Raw genomic sequence first — 18,986 nt, 5'->3', positions numbered from 1 at the left:
GGGGCAAATCAAAGACAGAAAGATAGGGGATAGCTATAGCAGTTTCCTTCTTACTGAGGGAGAAGGAGCCCCAGAGCTCAGGAGGGAGGGAAGGGAGAGAGGATGGGCTGGGCTGTAGATCTGCCTTCTTACCAGCTGCCACAGGGTAACAGGAACTCAGCTCTCAGTGAAAAGAAAAGTTTAGGTCAGTGCCAGGGATGTTTTGACATTTCTGCTATCCTTTAGTGCCCATGATGGTGGGGGCTGCAAATGTCTAAGAGCACAGGCAATTGACCTTGGATGTGATAGGATAATGGGAAGGAAGGGATAAATTTCTTCTGAGGTCCATGGGGTCTGTCAGGGGAATGGCCTGCTGCTCTTCCAGGACTGATTTCTCATTAGCCAGGTGAGAGCAAGGACATGTGTAGAGGGTAACTCATGGTTCTTAGGGCCAGCTTAGATGTCACCTTCAGCCGGACTTCCTAAGTATTCCCTTCAGTTCCTCTGTGGGAGCACCCTGAAGGTCGGGGAAGATACAGATTCACCTATTTTCCAGGCGTGACAAAAATGTCATAAGGATGCAAAAAGCGAATGCTATCTATGACTTGAGTTTTCAGACATTCATCCCGGCCACCATTGTCACCCCATCCCACACACAGACCCACAGATGACGTGCAAAAGGCAGGCCCCAAGAGAGCACCAGGCCCCCAGGATTGGAGTCTGGCCAGGCCAACATTCTCTTATCTCCCTTCCTCATTCCACTTTCTCTGCATAGTCTTTCCAGCCCCAGTTCAGAGGTGCGACAAGCCCTTGGGGACAATGGCCCTGGTCCCTTGGAGGGGCTATTATTCAAGTCAGTGGTTCCAATGAGATTATCCTCTCTAATGAAGCAGCTGCCTCTGCCCTCCCCTAAGCCCCAACTTGCACTGCCGGGGAATTCCCAGCCAAGTGGAAAATTAAAGGGCAAGGGATGGGGAAGGAAGGGGGTGAGGAGAGGGAAAGGAGTGGTGATTAAGTTCTCCAGAAATTGATTCCTAAATACACTCATAGAGATATTAACTCCCAGTGCTACCGGCCAAGCAAGTGAATTTCAATTTGGAAACAGGGCGATCTGTGAGTCCAGCCTGGGCCAGCCTCCAGACTGGGGGTTGGTGCTAATCCACCCCCTTACCCCATCCTCTGGCATGGGTCCACCAGTCTGGGTTACCAGAACCTGCTCCTTGCTTCGCCCCACAGGTGACCCCTGAACCTTAGCATTTCATGTTGGTCATGGCCTGTGCTGAAGGTTAGCCATCGGTGGGTCTGTGTTTAGACTGTGAGGTTTTTGAGCTTCATAGAAAAGATAAGAGGACTTGGGACATTTACTCAAGTAGGAGATCCCAGGGCTCTTTGGTCATTGTCTCACTTCTGGGAACCCTGACGAGGAAAGAGACCAGGTTCCCTAAGATCACCGTCCTTGCTCTCCTCGGGAACTCCCACAGAAACAGGATGGGCATCTGTGCGCTCAGAGGAAGCAGACCAGATAGTGAAGGGAACCTTTCTAGGCAGATGGGTATTTAGGAGGTTTCTTATATGAAGGGTGTGGACCAGGTAGTCCCTTCAATGTCATGATTCTAGAATCCAGTGACTGACACCCTGATTTCAACCTAATTATTTCGTTTGTTCCTGGATAAACCCCAAAACACGAAGACCATGATTAGACTATGGTTTTCCCTCTGTCATCGGCTGCTGGCAACTGACCTCATGATCCTTTACCTTCTCTAAAGAGCCAAAGCCAGAGCAGCAGATGCTGGAGTCACCTGCCTCCAGGGCCTTCCTTAATGGGTGAGGTCACTACGGCAGGAGGAGGGCACAGGCCCTCACAGGAACCAGCAGGTGCAGGAGGTCAGTGGAGGCCCAAGAAAACTTTTCTGGGCTTCTGTAGCAACCAGGTAGCCCTGTCCCACCCCCATGGTGGACTCTGCCCTGGGTCCCAGGTTGAACGGAGTCGTGCTGTGGCTTCCTTTCAGCCGCTCCTCAAATGAATGATCCATTGAACACAACCCCAGGCAGTAGTAACAGGGACCTGGAGAGGTTCTTTCTTTCTGAGAAGAGAAATTACCGTTGCCAGAAGAGAAAGTGAAGTGGAGCTGCTTCTCTCTTTGTCAGCAGGTAGTGCTATTCAGACCTGTTTATTTCTACTAAGGACGAGGGGTGGTTAGGAGAGAAGAGGTAGAGAGAAGAGCAGGAGTGGAGGGACAGAGAGAGACAGAGGGCAGAGCAGCAGGAGAAAGCAAAGGCGCATCACAGCAGGCTGATCCATTCTCTTCATCGTCCAGTTGGTAATAAGGAGGATGCTGTCTATTACTGGTGACACATCCAACAACTGCTCTGACGGGCTCTGATAAACTTTCACACTACACTCTATCTGATAGCCTGGGGCTCTCGTGTCTGTTAAAGTCACCAGGGCCTCATGCTTGGTACAGGGAACACTCTACTCGGTGCAAGGTGGGCCACCCACCGGATGCGGTCCAGGGTGGCATGACTGGGCAGGGTATGCGAATGCTTGTACATGAGTGTGCATATCTGCACTTGGAACCTCATAGGTAGCCCAGCCCTTCAGGCTGTCCCCGGGGAGCCCAGTCTTTAGACTGGGAGGGACATTCAGAGCCTGCAACGATGGCAGGGCTTGCCTAGCTCCTTTGAGAAGACGGACTTTTGACTTACCATCATTGGCCATGAAAGCATGTGTTACATGTATATGGGGAGGAGGGGAAGCAGGCAGTGGTGAAGAGAGAAAAAGCAAGTTTCCTTAACCCATACTGTGTATCTATTGAGTCATAGAGAGCAGAATGCTAATATACTAGTACCTATTCTGGGACTCTCCTCTGGATCAGAGAAGAGTTTGCTGGGCAGGCGTGGGTCCTAACAACCTCCCATGGCTGTGTGGACATTCTGCAAACAGCCTTGGAGAGACCACTGACTTGGCAGGTTAGTATTAAGTAGCCCTGGGGCATGCTAAGAAGCAGCTGGGAAGGAGTTGCATTTTAGAATCAGTTTGTACTTTATTAAGGGGACACTCAGCCATGGCTGTGGGATAAGCTGTTCTCTTTGCACTTTCCCAGGTGGCTGATGAGCAGCCACACACAGGGCCATTGAAGATGGCCTAAGTGGCATGGCAGGTTGGAGTTGTCCAGGCAGAAGGCTTAGTCGCTGTGAGTATGTCCCAGCCAGCCAGCCACAGCCCTCAGTTCTGGGGAGGACAGTGAGGGAGGAGGCCTTGGGGTCTGATCCACAGGCTCTGCTTACACAGTCATTGAAATCAGGACTACCTACAGGCACTGTGATGGGCCTTCATGAACATTGTCTCCCTTAATTTTCATATTGTGGCTATAACATGGCTCTTTCATTGCCTTTTTACAGCTGAGTAAACTGAGCCCAGACTGGGTTTGTCCACAGACAGGTTCTTAGTTTTAATCCATCCTTCTGCCCTGGGTAGCAGCACTTTCCCTCCCTTCCCCTTCCCTTTCCCTCCCCTCCCCTTCCTCTCCCCTCCCCTCCCCTCCCCTCCCCTCCCCTTCCCTTTCCCTTCCCTTCCCCTCCTCTCCCCTCCCCTCCCTTCCTTTCTACTTCCTTTGTTCCATGTTGGCAGAAACTATCCTATATAATAAAACCCTAATATGCAAATCGACTGAAAGGTGGAATGACCAGTCGCTATAACATGCACTGACCACCAGGGGGCAGATGCTCAACACAGGAGCTGCCCCCTGGTGGTCAGTGTGCTCCCACAGGGGGAGTGTCGCTCAGCCAGAAGCCAGGCTCACGGCTGATGAGCACAGCGGTGGAGTCCTGCCTCCGAGGCAGGGCTAAGGACCCCTCATGGGATCCCAGACTGTGAGAGGGTGCAGGTCGAGCTGAGGGACCCCTCCCCCGCCCCAATGCATGAATGTCGTGCACTGGGCCTCTAGTATAAAGAATAAAAGGAATGAATCCTGAGCAGTAACCTGTGCCAACCATCCAGGGAGGGCATTCTTCCAACAGAAGAAATCTGCAAAGAGGAGAGGTCACCAGGGGGCAAGGGAGAGACTTTATAAAAGCCGATCCTATCTTCCCCTGTTGATGTCTTGGGTTACATGAGCCTCCCAGGAGTGACGCTGAGGACCCTTCTTCAGAAAGGTAACGTCTGGGCCAATCGATGTGGCTGGGTCTGCCTGGATCCCGTTACCTGCTGGACTGAGATAGGCTTCTTGGCCTGGGCCTGGGAGGGGAAGATAAAGAGGGGCTGGGGCCCGGCCAAGCCTGGTGGTTGGAGGGAAGGTTCCAGGCCCAGGACAGGTGAAGGCAAGCTGAGCCATTGGCTTTCCTTTACCTTCATGCAAGTCAGAACAGGTGGGTTTAGGCCCAAGATCAATGCCCGGGGAATTAAGGCTCAAGATTCACGGACAAATAAAAACCAAGACTGTTGAAGCTATCGTTGCCATTAGACACCAGTAAGCTGGAGGGACTGTGAGAAGGGCCGCAGGGTGACCCTCTGTGTTGCTGGGGCTGGCAGGACAGCCCTGGAAGACAATTGGGGCTGAGTAACCGGAGGGAGGGTTTCAATTACACGAGCATTTCTTAAGCCTGTTTAGTCTGTAACCCACCTGTGCCCTTGTAGTACAAACAGCCCTTTCAGCCATGAGAGCCACCTGCTAGAAGGGGCCTCGCCTTGAACTGTGCACGCTCTAGCGCTCGCCTCCTATTCCTGTCACTGTCTGTCTGTCTCTGTCTCTCTCCCGCTCTTTCTCACTCCTCTTACACACACACACACACACACACACACACACACACACACACACACACCTTCTGTCTTTCCCTTCCCACAGAGTTCCCACCGTCCTATTCCTACAACCATGGGGAGAGTTGGCAAAAGTGACAGCTGTCTTGTGACCTGAAGGAGCCCTCTTCCTGGTGCTCTGTGCCCTGGTTTTCCTGACCGGCATGTTCCCTGGGCTCTGCGGCACTCAGCACAGGGTCTCGCTCATGATGTGGGCCTACTAAACGTGCTGATGCTAGTACAGACGGCAACCCTCTCCCCCATACCGAGAGCCAGGGCAGAGGTGGTCTCACATCGTCCCCTGGTACAGAGGGAGCAGGGCGGTGTGAGAGACCTGTGGACAGGTCTGTGGTATGGCCACAGCACTCCCATGATGAGAAAACCCCTGCACTTTTCACCACGCTCCCTTCCTAGCAAAGTGAGGTGCCCAGAGTAAGTGTCTGCAGGCTCTCTGATGAGCAGCCACACTCCAGACCTCCTGCACCTGCTCTGCTGGCTGCAGCCTCTCTCCCGTCCTGCTCGGCCCATGTCCTCATGCACCTCTCCCACCCAGGACTGTCCAGTTGGCATCCATTTAAAATGAAAGAGAGCGTATCAGGAGAGGCAATGGCTTTGACCTGAACTTAAGAAGTAGGGAAGCAAGGCCCACTGGGAAGAAAGGGAAGGAGCAGGAGAGAACATTCTGGAGGGAGGAAATGTATATCTCTATGGGGTATGGATTACCTGAGTGTTTGCATCTGTCAAAACTTTTCAAATTGTACACTTAGGACCTGTGGGTCACACTCTATAAATTTGAACATTGCATCCTGATTGCAAGCATCTCAGAAGACCCAGGGGCCTACTCTTCCCCGGCCCTGAGGCCAGGGCTTCTCCTTGGTCATTCACTCTGGTAGGGAGGCCGGATAGATGTGCTGAGCGTCACGGTGGGCGGGTGGCCTTGGCCTAGAGGTGCCCGTGAGCTGCATCCTCCCAGGGGAGTGGGACTGTACCAGATATGTCAGCTCAGCTGCCACAACAGGGTCTTCACGCAACCCGGAGGCCCAAGGTCACAGAGAGCACCTTGGCCGACAGGCGCTTTCACAACATCCTTTATGACCTCCGTTTAGCCTCACACCACCGTCCCTGTGAGACATATGGTGCTTCCTCTTTATAAACTGTGTCTGACACAGTTTTGGTCGGTCCTCGTCATCTGTGGATTCCGTACTTGTGAATTTGCCTACTTGCTAACATTTGTTATAATCCTCATTTTGATACTGCAGCCTTTTCAAGGTCACTCCCAAACATGAGCAGAGCAGAGGAAAATCTGAGTGGCCACAAGCGGACGCCCCCAGCTGAGTTCCATCAAGGCCACACTGCTGCCCTCTTGTTTCAGCTCTCAGTATAAATGTCTTTTTTTGCGGCCTATTTAGTGTCATGTTTTTCACATTTTTGTGCCTTTTCTTGGCGATTCTGCTGTTTAAAATGACCCCCAAGTATCATGGTGAAGTGCTGCCCTGTGGTCCTAAGTGGGAGAAGGCTAGGATGTGTCTTATGGAGAAAATAAATGCTTCTATCAGGCCCAGACTACAGTGCTGTTAGCTGTGAGTTCAAGGTTAATGAAACAATGTATATTAAATAAGGTGTCTTTAAACAGAAACATACATAAAACATGGTTAGGTACTGATGGGATGAAAAAATGCTGGGACTGACCGGAGGCTCATAGGAACCTAGCTCTGTATTTCTCCTAGGAGCGATGATGGTTCAATATTCAGGGATTGGGTGTTCGAGGTGACTTTATAGAATAGCAGAAGTCATGAGAATCGGCTATTTTTCTCCAAAGCCCCATAGCATGTCTGCAAAAAGTGAGGCTACATTGCACTGATTTCTGACAGTCCTCCCTCCAGAGTCCAGCGCGACTTTCGTAAAGCTGCTCCCACAGGGGGTGGGGAGGGGCACCCCCCCAGCAGTGCTGAGTAACAGGCATGGAACAAGCACTGCCCAGCCTCTGCCTTCTGGGCGCCTGTGCTCCACAAGGCTGTACTGACGTCCACGCCAGGTTAACGGAGGCGAGAGGAAGGCAGTCGGAGGCTGGGATACCGCTGGGGAGGAAAGGATGCAATTAAAGTAGAGCCATCTGGACAAACAATGGGGGTCAACCAAGGTCACAAGAGGCAGGGCCCCCAGGAGCTCTCAGTTCTTCCCCAACTGTGTCAAGATTCCTGTCCCGCCTTCACCTTGCATGTCACACTCTCCAGTTTCCAGTGCCCTTCCACCCACATGATCTCATCAGATTCTCCTAAGACTCAGGGAGGTGGGCAGGTCAGGAGTTATCATCTCCAATCCACAGAGGAGGAGCTGGGATGCTGCCCCAGGTGCTGCACAGCTGGGGTGGGGGTGGGGGTGGGGGTAGGGGGGTGGACTTCGGACTTGGTGGAAGATGCCCAAAGTTCCTGCCTATGGCTGTTTTATTGAAGCCACGGTGACAGCAGTCATGCTGGCTTCCCAGCGCAGGCTGGTAGCCTCGTTCATGAATTGTCCAGACTTCACCTTGTCCCCAGTCCACCTGTTTCCTATCACTTGACAGGAGGCAGGTATTATGTTACTAAAGGGGAAACTGAGGCCATGCAGGAAATAGTTTCTGATGTTTCCTCCCCTCATTCCTGTTTAAACTCAGGTGAGGGGATGGGAGGATGGGCGATGGGCAGCTCAGTGCCGTGTGGGGCTGGCCACATCAACGGGCAGGATCAAAGCTGACACGGAGACCTGCTTTTGGGTCCCACAGGCATAGGGCGTCAGAGAGGGGCCAGCTCTTCTGATTGCCCTTGCACAGTGCCAGATGTGAGTGCCCATGCCAGCAGCAGCTGAGCCAGCCTCGGCCAAGCAGAAGGCCAGCTGGCCTACGGTCCCGAGGAAGCAATGGGTCTGGAGCCCAGTCCCTTTCTGAGAGGCCTCACTGTGTGGGACCAAGAAAGTGACCTCCCTTTTGCCTTACGAAGTATCATTAGGCCAGTGGTCGCCAACCTTTCGGACCTCACGGCCCACCAGTGGTCCGCGGACCACCGGTTGGCGACTGCTGGTCTAGCAGTCTCTTGGGTTGATCAGAGCTGATCTGAATTCTCAGTGCAATCTCTTCCATCCTCTGCCATGAGCCACTCTGGCCTCCACTGCTCCCAGTTACTGTGAACTCTGTATACACTTCGGCACCAGGTTCTGATCGGCTCTGAGTTATGTATATATTACGCCCAAGACTGTCCCAGAGATGAGTGTGCCTGTGACCTTGGAGATGATGTGTTAGAATTTAGAGGGGTGTTTCCAACTTTCAGAGGTACTCCTGGGTGGGGGCAGGGCAAGGTCCTGTCCCGATAGTCATAAAGTTGAGAATGACTAAGTGCGACTAATGAAGCAGGAAGACTAACGTCCTTTTCCTTAGTTTATGGCACTTTTGTCCAACTCACAGAGCATCAGGTTTCAAGTGCTGACTAGAAGCCTGGGGTTCCAGCGGCAACAGTTTGACTGGGACCAGACTCCATCAGAGTGGGGTCCACCTATTTGGTTTCTCCAATCAGTGATGCCAAGGGTCTTTGGATCCCATAAGAAAGGCCTTCAATCTCCCCACATGTCTGGGTTGGTTGTCTGTAGCCTGCATCCCATACTCATTTCATGTACCAGGTTACCCTTTGCCTCCACTGCATACCTTTGCCCTCTTCCCACTTTTACAGAATAAAATGGAATCAGCAAAAACAATGTACATGGGGAGAGTGCCCAGCCTTGGGATGGGCTTCACTGTGACCCCAGGCCCAGGTGCTCTGGCGGCCAGGTGAGTGCTATGACCACAGAGGGAACCACACACTGGAGCTGAACCAGAAGAGTCTCAAGCACCAGAAGATTCAGGGGGTGGGTATCAAAGAATCTGCTAGGTGGATGTGAATCATTAAATGGACAGTATGGATCCAGCGCATGATTGAGTGGCCCATGTGAGCCTTGAGGGAAAGGCCCAATGCATTTTCCCTGCTGTTTAGTCCTGGAATGTCAACCTAGAGTGAAGTCACGGTCAGAAATGTCCGAACCTCTCCCCAGCCCTCCAGCTTGATTCCATAGCCTGACCCATCATCATCCCCACACTGCCATTTCTATAGGTCTTATGGGAATTTGGCAATTTAAAGTGAAATCAGAAAAAACGAAGGAAGATAAAATTCTCAAATGATACAAGGAACAAAGGATCAGCAAAGACAGGGAGAGAAGAGAGATGGAAAGGAAGGAGTGGTGACAGAGAAGATGAGGAAGAGACGAGCTGGGGGAAGTGGGAGGCAGGAGGAAGCTGCGGGCGGTACTCACGTGTTGTGGAGCACACACCAGCCGCAGTGGGGGTCACCTGAGCCAAGGCACTCGCTGCAGCTCCGGTACTGACCACAGGACTCCACAGGCACTCTGGTGAGCTGGGACAGGACAAGCGAGAGAGTGGTCAAGGTTTCGCAGGACACTCAGTAGTTCCCCAGAAAGAGGCTGCATTCTATCAGCTGTATCACCCAAAACAGTGCAGGAGCATGAAGGGTCCAGAGCCCCAGAACCGAAAGGGACCTTGTGTGATCATATTTGAGCAGGTGGCCACGTAAGCACCTAAGGGAGATTGCCAGGTGGCCACGTAAGTGCCCAAGGGAGATGGCCACCTGTTATTTTCTTAGAAATCTCTGGGAATCGACTACATACAGGTCAGATTAAATTGTTATATGATCTATAATAATAAAAGCATAGTATGCTAATTAGACCAGATGAAGCCAGGACTGCGAGGGAAGCCCAGGTTCTGGGTGCCAGAGGGAAGCCGGTGCCAGCAGCCAGGGGAAGGAAGGCCTACTCTTGCACGAAATTCATTTACATTTCCTCGCCACCAAAATATCTCTACAAACATCCAGTTCATCGTATATTTGTTTCTTATCAATGTCATGAACTCAAATGTCTATTCTTTCTCCAGTCTTGTTTCTCTTTTGCCACAAAGTATTTTGCCTTCTTCTCATCCTCCTAGGGGGCCTTGAACCCAACACCAAGACCTTCACTTTCTCTTTCTCTATGCTTTTTTTTTATTATTTAAGATTTTTACTGATTTCATAAAGGAAGGGAGAGGGAAAGAGAGATAGAAACATCAATGATGAGAGAAAATCATTGATCAGCTGCCTCCTGCATGCCCTACACTGGGGATCGAGCCCTCAACCCAGGCATGTGCCCTGATCGGGAATCAAACCGTGATGTCCTGGTTCATAGGTCTACCACTGAGCCACACCAGCCAGGCTCTCCATGCCTTTTAACAAGGTGTAATAAACACGCTCTGTAGCTATTACCTGCCTACTCTCTTTTTCTCATAATGTTGGCCAACTGGCTCTGAGAGTTTTTCAGTTTTCACTCTGGTGCTTTTAAAGAGCAGCTGCTGCTCTTTCTCCTCTTACCCACACCTTTTCGTGATTAGAGGTTTCCTCTCCAACTCCAAAACTTTACATTTGCTTTCACCAGCCGCTCGTTAATGTAAACGTTCCCGGTGACACCGCTGCTGAGCCTAAACACCTCCATTGCCAGTGTGCTCCCAGGGATCTGTTTCCTTTCTTTGTCCTCCGATGTAGCTTTGCCGGGATCCCTTTGACATGACTTCTCAGGGCCCGATACATAGAAGGCACTTAATACCGATCCACAGGAGTAAATGAAATTTTAATTTTTTTTTTTTTCTGTATAGCCTTGGCCTTTATTCTCCATTTTGTCAGTTTCTTCTTTACAAAACTTTTTTTTTTTTTTTTAAATCATCCTTTTCCATTTGGGATACGTTTTCATCTCAATGATTTCTTACCTAATCTTTCGGCTTGAGCTAAGAGAATGTGATGTGGTCATCTTTTAAAATTTCTCCCCTCAGACAACAGGCCCTGAGCAGGAAACCCCGCTGACCTGACTGCACCTCCTTGCGTGCCCAGCAAATGCGGAGGCTGTGTTCTCCCTGCTGCCGTGCAGGGCATCTGCCTCCGCAAAATTATGTACCGCTTGGCAGGGGCGACTTGTAACTCATGCACAGCGAACTGGCACCAGAGCCTGCCCAGGCTCCAAACTCCCTTTGGGATTTAATTAATAATGAATTCTAAATCCCACATGATCTCGTTTTCCTTTCCCCCCTAATTTTCCTTTTCCCTTTATATACCTTCTGTTTTGTTTTATTTTCTCAAGTACACACTGAGCATTCTTAACGACCACACTGCATTTTCACTTCTTCCAAGTTACCTTTTAGTTTCCTGTTTCCATTCTTATTGCTTTGCCCTTGGCCTTGGGGGCCCTTTCTCCACATTCTCAGATGTCTTTTTGGCACATTGGGGATTTTATCTTTCCTTTTATGACCACTTATGTGATCAGCCTGAGCCATGCCTCGGCTCTACCTACAGACACCCTTGCCATTTGTGTAATTAATCCTGACAATCAGTTTCTTACAAATTATCCCACTGACTCTACACTCAGCCAGGAACTCACCCTCTTCCCGCTGCCCCCTTACTTTCTTCCAATACCTCTTAGAAGGGCATCTGCGTGCTGGTCATAGAAGCATATGAATAATGGTTCCCAGCCCAAAGCACCTGGGCTCATAGGAATTTGTGAATAGTAATGAGGTCCACAAGCTATTTGCAATATTTCCAAAAGCCTAATGGAAATTGAATTGTTGCTGTTTTCTGTTTGTATGCGAACCCAGTGATGTATGTGCCATATTAAGAATAGGAAATATATTATTACTTAATAAATTCACTTTGTTTAGTAGGCAAAAATCTTTCAAAACACGATGCCTGGAGGGGAAAAAGGTAATAAAAGGGGCCATGGATGGTGAAAGTTGGTAACATAAGTACATAATAATGTTTTCATCTGTTCCAGCTGCTTGTCTAGCACTCCATTTCTTTTGCATGGTCTTAAAGAGAAAATCATGACTTGTTCAATCGAAAGCATTTTCTTGGTCTAAACTTAATTAATAGCCTCCCCAGTTTCTCCCACGGACTTGTTCTATAATTTGTCTTGGGTGGCTGTGCCATGGGGTCCTGGGGTGTGCGACACAAAGAGCCAGCTGCTTGGCCAACCTGACATTCTCAAAGCCTTTGCATTCAGATTTCTAAAATTATCTTGCAACTGATATTTAATACTGTCAATATCTGAAATTGTAAAGGTCTCTCTAGATTTTGAGCAAGAGTTATTTCCACTTGGTTGGAAAGAGTGTGAAAGCCTGCAGAGCGAGGTTCAAATTCTGGCTTCACCCTAGTCTGGCAATGAGATCCTGTTATCTCTGAATCTCAATTTTTCTCATCTTTAAACATGTAGATAAAAATGCCCCCTTAATTCATAAAGTTTTTCAAAGCACAGATGACCCAGCAGGTATGAAGTTTTGTACCGGATCAAGCATGTTACAAGTGATTATTGCTGTTATCTGTGTCATGAATACCCATTCTGCATTACACTGCCACTTTACCTCTCTCCCACATCACAGAAAACTGCTCTGGCAGACTTCCTCAGCCTCATGAATTCAGTCAGGAGTTGGGTAGGTATGAAAAAAGTTTTCTTCTTTTATATCTTGAACCCAGCATTTCTCCCTTGAACTGGACCCTAAATTGTCCATTGCTTCATCTTTGGGATGAAACTCTGGGGTTATCCCTGCTTCCTGGACTTATTTAAGTGCTTTTATCAGCTACTGTAACAGTTAAGCATCATTCTTTGCTTTCCATCTAGGTGGATCCCTGTGGAATAGGGACATAAGTCCTGGGCAGTTTTAATGAGATTAAACTTTCTTTAACCTTTACTTTTAGGATCTTTCTATCTATGTTTTCTGTCATTTTTTATTACTCTGCTGAACTCTAGTGAGGTTTTCTTCATATTTTTAAAGCATGGATGCTAAAACTGGGGAGCCAACAGGATTCTGAAAGACCAAGTAGAAAGGTCACTATTATTTGAGAACTAGATGCCAGCCCCCTCACCTTTCCTGGACTTTCCTGAAGAAGTCTAGGCCCAGGGAAATCTCCAAAGTCACATTTTCATTGTTGCACTGTCTCACTCCCCACTTCACAGGTAATTCTGAAAACCATCAGAAAATGTCCTGACACTTTCGAAAACTAGATTTTGTCCACCATCTATCTCGGTGCAGTTCTGTACCCTAATGGCTCTGGTTACGGGCCGCACACTGCTCCTAAGCTTCACAGGTGGCCAGGTGGCTCCTGAGCCATCTTGCCACTACGTTTCTCTCTCCCCAGATACCTAGATTCTCTACCCACACCAAACACCAAACAAAGCCTCCTCTTCCATCCCCCATCTCTGGCTCCTCTCCTGACCCTGGAACACAAACCACTCCAGATGCAGACACACACGATTAATTAAAACCACCCCACGCTGATTAAAGTCTTAAGCTACAATGCCAGGCATGCTAATTAACTGAGTGAGGGAATTCAAACCACAGGAAGAGGTGAGAAAAGAAAGTCATGGAGGGGGACTTCTGCCTGGAGAACAAATTAGATGGCCATGCGACTGAGCTATCCTGGTGATGGATGGTCTCAGAGACCACAAAAGACTGAGGTCTGCCCCCTGGCTATGGACTCCAGGAGAAGAATTGACTGATGTGGCTGCAATAGCTCCTTTGCTGCTTCTAGGACAGGAGTCTCACCACCTCTCAGAACTCCCCTGTGGCCTACACTGTGCTGGGGAGAAGGGGTTAAGGGTCTGCACGTAGTCACCTTGACACTTTCTACTGGCTTTGTGCAAAAATGTATTCGATAGTATGGCACATCCTCAAAAAATTAAACATAGAATCACCATAGGATCTAGTAATCCCACCTCTCAGTACACACCCAAAAGAATTGGAAGTAGGGACTTGAAGAGATACTTGCACACCAGTGCTCATGGCAGCACTATTCACAACAGCCAAAAGAGAAGCAACCCAAATGTCCATTGACAGGTGAATGGATAAACACAATGTGGTATACACATACAATGGAATATCATTCAGCCTTAAAAAGGAAGGAAATTCTAACACCTGCTACAACATGGATAAACCTTGAGGGCAGTAAGCTAAGTGAAATAAGGCGGTAACAAAAATAGAAGTACGATTCTACTTATGAGGTATCTAGAGTAGTCAAATTCATGAAGACAGGAGGAATGGTTGCCAGGGGCGGGGGAAGGGAAAGGGGTTAGTCTTTAATAGGCAGGGGGTTTCAGTAGGGGAAGATGAAGAGTTCTGGAGATGATAGTGGTGATGGCTGCAGCACAGTGCGAATGCCACCAAACACTGAACCATGGATAAGATGGTAAATTTTATGTATATTTTACCACAATAAAGAATCTAAGAAGAACCTATCGGGTGGATGTGAGAACACCTATTCTCTGCTCAGCTTCCTGGGTCAAGGGGGAGACGCTTTCTTTGGGTAGACTAATAAATTCATGTTTATGAAATATTCTGATATCTTTGAGTGAAAAGATAGGCATCATTACTCTTTTCAATTTAATCTCAAATGGACAAAAGGGTTGGGATGAATGTCTCTTATCGTGTATTACTATATAACCGGATCTGTCATTCTCAAGCGCTGAACCTCCATGTCCTGATTGGGAAAAATAATGTCACAGCCTTGTTCTATCCAGGACCGCTCCTCACCTCCCACCCCTTCCCGGAGGACCGGGGAGGAGGGCCTTAGAGTTCAAATAGTGCCTGTGAGTCAGAGGGCCCCCGAGTTCAGCCAGTTTTCCTGTTACTGCGCATCCTCTGTGTTGTCGTTTCTCATTCCCCAGTTCGATCATGAAGCCCCTGCCTGCCCATCCCCTTCCCCACCTCTCTTTCCCTGTCATTACCTTTCTGGGAGTCACAATGATTTGCTTTATCCTTTTGCCACCAAGGTAAACTTCCTTAGCATAGCGTAGTTTCTTCTGGTTTTGAACTATTGTAAATAGAACCATCGTCTCTACCCCTCACCTGTCCAGCCCCATGACCAAGGCCATGAATTTACAAAACAATGGCCTGGGATAGGAAAACAAGGAGAAACTGAGAATTCAGCCAAGGGTCCACACAGGCTTTTTAACCCGGGGCCTGGGCCTTTGTATGCTTCTGCACTCTGATCAATGGGAACCCGTGGCCTGGTGGGCCAGGGGCCTGGGTGTGCTTGGGGCAGCTGGAGGAATTTTCCCAGTTATCCTGAGCCCTGGACCCCACTGTCCAGTCCCTACATGGGTGCCATGATATTTTGAAAGATGCTTACCTCTAGCAACATGGTCCCACTCTAACTGTGCCGTTAGCATTGCAAAGGGTGCCTGCTGCTCTACTGATTACATTCAGAAATGTTCCATAGACAGAACATACAGCTTCTGTGTGTACCTCTAATTTGTTTAAGCTTTTGACATTCTGGTCAAAATGTGAGTTATTGCTCCATCTCTCCTCTTATAATTGGATGCTAATGCTACAGTGGCTACACTGAGTCTGATGGTGGGAGTTAATTTAAATGTCCAAAGGCTTCTTAAGTACCCAATTTCCTTCAAAATTGTCAAAAAATAAAAAAAAAGAGAGAGACAAGACTACCCATTAAGAAACTCCATGACGCTTCCGGGGAGCTGTCTAGCTGTGCAGATGCCGCCCAGTGCCTCAGCCCTCTCTGCTGTCCTATCTTCTGTCCCCAAGACAAGCCGAGGTGGGGAAAGCCAGTCCTTTCCTGTGACATGAACTCAGCAGTGCATATGGGTCTCAGGGTCATGGTCTCTGAGCCCCTCAAGCCTCTCCAGGGCCTTTCTCTCATTTGATGACCTCTGGTCACCAGTCCAGCCTTCATTTTGCTGACTTGGGGCCGCCTTTCTCCCCAGGGGTCTAACATGACAAATGACTTTGCAGAGCCCCCGTCTCCCCACGATGGCTTCTAAATCTCTCACTGTCCGGGCTTGGACTTATGGTAGGTGAGCAGTGGCTCAGAATGCTGTGTTTGTGTCAAGTCACTCCCTGTGCCTGGAACACTATGATTCCCCTCCTCTTGGCTTCAGAGGTGGGAGGTATATTTGAACGTGTAGACTGGCAAGAGAGGCAGAGGCCAGGAGTCCGGTCCCAGGCTCTGGCAGATTGTAGTATGAGCCCCAACTCTCCACTCCATTAAAGTGGCCTCCTATATCCCAACCCACCACTCCCACCAGGCCTCCTGTTGCATGGAGAGGTGGCCTGCACTTCCCAGCCCTAGACCTTGGGCTTGGCCTCAGATCTTGCCTTGGTCAATAGAATGGCAGCAAGTATAAGGCTCAAGCTAGAGATATGTTTGTGCGGTTGGCCTTGTCCCTTGTGCTTCCATCATCACCATAAAAAGACCTCCCCCATGTAGCTGCTTCCTCTTTAGCTTGGCCCCAATGAACACACATGGGGCAGGCCTGAGCCCAGCCCACAGCAAGCAGGTAAGCCTGGCTGTAAGAGCAGCTTGAAGCAGGACCTCACAGCCCAGCTTAGCCTAAATCAGCTGACATGCAATGGCTCTCAGGTCCCTGAGTATGAGAATTCATGCTTTTTATTGCATGCTACTTTTGGGGGTGGTTTGTTACACAGCTTTATTGTAGCAATAGCTAACCGATACACAAGTGCTAGGCAGAAAGTCACACCAGGGTGCAAAGTCCTAGGAAAGGTAGAGGAAAAGACTAAATGGAGGAGGGGTAAAGGTGCAGTGTGGTAGTTTCTTTCTAACCTAAGTACCACATAGGTCTGAGTACACCTGGTTTCAAGGTGGGGAGATTGTTAAAAACTGGATCAAACATGATAGTTGACTTTTCCCAGTATCTCCCATGCTGACTAAGATCTCTTAATTCTGTGACGACGCATCTGCAGATCTCAGGGAGGCTCAGCCCCTGGGTAAAGTGCCGGAAAAGATTCTGGGAAGAGAACACAGTTCTCCAGATGTAAATAGCTGACTGGAAGCGCAGATGCTCACAGGACCCTCTGTACTGGCATCCTGGCTTCCCAGACTGGAAATAATCTTCTTGGCAGGAATAAAAGCTCCTCCAGAATGGTTTGCCTTGAACTTGCAATTCCTCCTGCTTGTTCCTGGCCGTGGGGCTAATGCAGCAGGGGCCTCACTTGAGAACAGACTGGTGCACAGGGTCAGGGGCAGTGGCCTGGCTGTCACCATTGTCCACACATGCCTCTAAGAGTTCTGGGGTCAAGGTCATCGATACTCAGAACAGCAAGGGCAATAGTCCCAGAGCACGAGGCTTGGGGAGCTGAGGTTCTGAGCTCTAATCCATTCTGGGTGTCTGGGTGACCGTGAGAATATCCTTTCCCCTCCTTATGTCTCCACAGACTTATTTTCAGACAGGGGGACCCAGGCCTACTCTGCCTTGGAGAATTGGCCACAAAATACTACTAATACAAATGGCCTGGGAAGCTGTTTGCAAATGAAAAGTAGCAGATGTTGTGAAGGGCTGCAATTTGCTGCTATTGATAAGTATAAATGCCTAATAGGAAGCCAGTTTGCTCTGGAAACTCGGACAGCCAAGGAGCAAGCGTTGATGCCGGAATCATCAACATATGCTGCTTCTCATTAGCAAATGGCAGTAGCTGAGAGAGGAGCTCTCAGCATGCTTTCTGCAGAGCCTGGAGAAATCACCCCATCCTCGCTCCTCCCAGTGTGGGCTGCACCGCAATGGCACACGGTCCTTATTAGCCATGCCTCTCACCAAGTGAGAGAGCAACCCCTTTTCTGTTGCACAGATGGAAAAGCTACAACCAAGAGAGGCTCCGCTTGCTCAAGGTCACACAGCAGGGTGGTGGCAAGGGTGGAAACTGAAATGAAGCCGGGGCTGCAGCCTGCCTCACAGACTCCCTGCAGGCAGCCCAGGGGGTTGAGAAACCTTTGGTCCCTGCACTGAACCCAGGTCTTTGGGTTGGAAATTTCACAGCGTTGCAGGCTGCTTACTGTAAACCAAGGTCTGGCTGAGTTCAGGGGCTGAGGGGCCCCTCCTGTGGGCAAGGAGGCCCATCCCTGAGTAGGAGCCCTAAAGAGAGACTGACAGCAGGTCTCAGTGCAGCCCTCCTCCTCCAGGGAGACTTCCTGGCTCTTTCAAATGTGGCTGAGAAGAAAAAGAGAGTCTGGAATAGTTTTATCTCAGTCCAAGTGAGAAGCAGAGATTTGGGTTTGAATCCTAGGTCTGTCTACCACTTCCTGAGTGACTAGGACAACTTAACCTCCCCCTTTTCCTCATCTGAGAGTAACAGTAAGCACCCTGAAGGGCTATTTTGAGGATTGGTGGAGATAAAACCATGAATGTGTTAGTGTAATGCCAATAACAACACTTTGTCTGTTGTTCCAGTATCGTTCTCAGATAAAATGCCCTCGGGGGGAGAGCTGGTGTGAAGTCACCTCTCTTCATCCCACCACTCCTAGTACTCAGTTCAGGCATAGCAGGTGAACATTGATGAACAAGGGAGTGAATGCTGGCATGGAAGAATGAATGAATGAATGAATGAATGAGTGATGAATGAATGAGTGAGGAATGAATGAATGAACTTGGTTCCTGTCGATCTCTAACATATTCCGAGGACCTCATGGAGATAATGGATTTCACAATCTTGGCTCTACCCTAAAACCTGTAATTTCTGGATTATTGCCACACGTTCATCTCTTAGGGTAAATGTCAAATTCTCTCCCCTCTCTGGGCTCTCATGCTCACATGCACACGATGGGTTTGGAGGCCTGACCTCCGGAACTGTGGTGTTGCAAGGTGAGTTTTCCAGGGCAAGCTGACCAGTACATTTGACAGAGGACACTGGCAGCCACAGCCACACCCTGCCCAGAGAGCCACCCCACCAGCATGCAGGCTAGAGGGTGCCTGGGATGGGAGGAGTTCTGGCACTCAGAGAGTTAACGAGTGAAAAGGGTCAGAGAACCAATGTAGCCGCTTTAGGTTTTAGGAGAACCTCAGTCGCTGCAGGGGCTTTTGGGCAAGGCCACATGGTCACCAACAATCTTCTTTTGATACCCACTCCCTACATACAGACTCCTGCCCTCTCTTGACCCAACCCTAGGGTCAGGGCCGGAGGAAGAGGTGGAGCCTCCAGGACCCACACCCGCTGAGACCCGGGCCCAGCAGGTGGGAAGGAGGCTTTGTCCTGGGGATCTAAGTGCTGCTGCTCCTTTCCAGCCATCTTTCACCACGCTGTGCTGACAGGGACCTTGGCCCAACAGAACTGGGACAGGGATCTGCTGGTGTGAGCGTCTCCAGCTCAGTCTGCTCA

At 49.5% G+C, this 18,986-nt stretch overlaps 1 protein-coding gene across 1 annotated transcript in view; it reads right to left on the bottom strand.

The window, feature by feature from the left end:
• PLXNA4 (plexin A4) overlaps positions 1–18,986 on the bottom strand; it is a 401,265-nt gene that overhangs the window by 84,364 nt on the left and 297,915 nt on the right. Inside the window, exon 5 of the mRNA XM_079785801.1 lies at positions 9,089–9,189. Within this exon, the coding sequence (XP_079641927.1) occupies positions 9,089–9,189 (101 nt within the window). The remainder of the gene's footprint in view (positions 1–9,088; positions 9,190–18,986) is intronic.

This window comes from Cnephaeus nilssonii (assembly GCF_951640355.1).
Source record: "Cnephaeus nilssonii genome assembly, chromosome: 12".
In the NCBI taxonomy this organism is placed as follows: Eukaryota; Metazoa; Chordata; class Mammalia; order Chiroptera; family Vespertilionidae; genus Cnephaeus; species Cnephaeus nilssonii.
The sequence above is the reverse complement of the archived record's forward strand: the minus strand, read 5'-3'. Positions and strand labels throughout refer to the sequence as shown.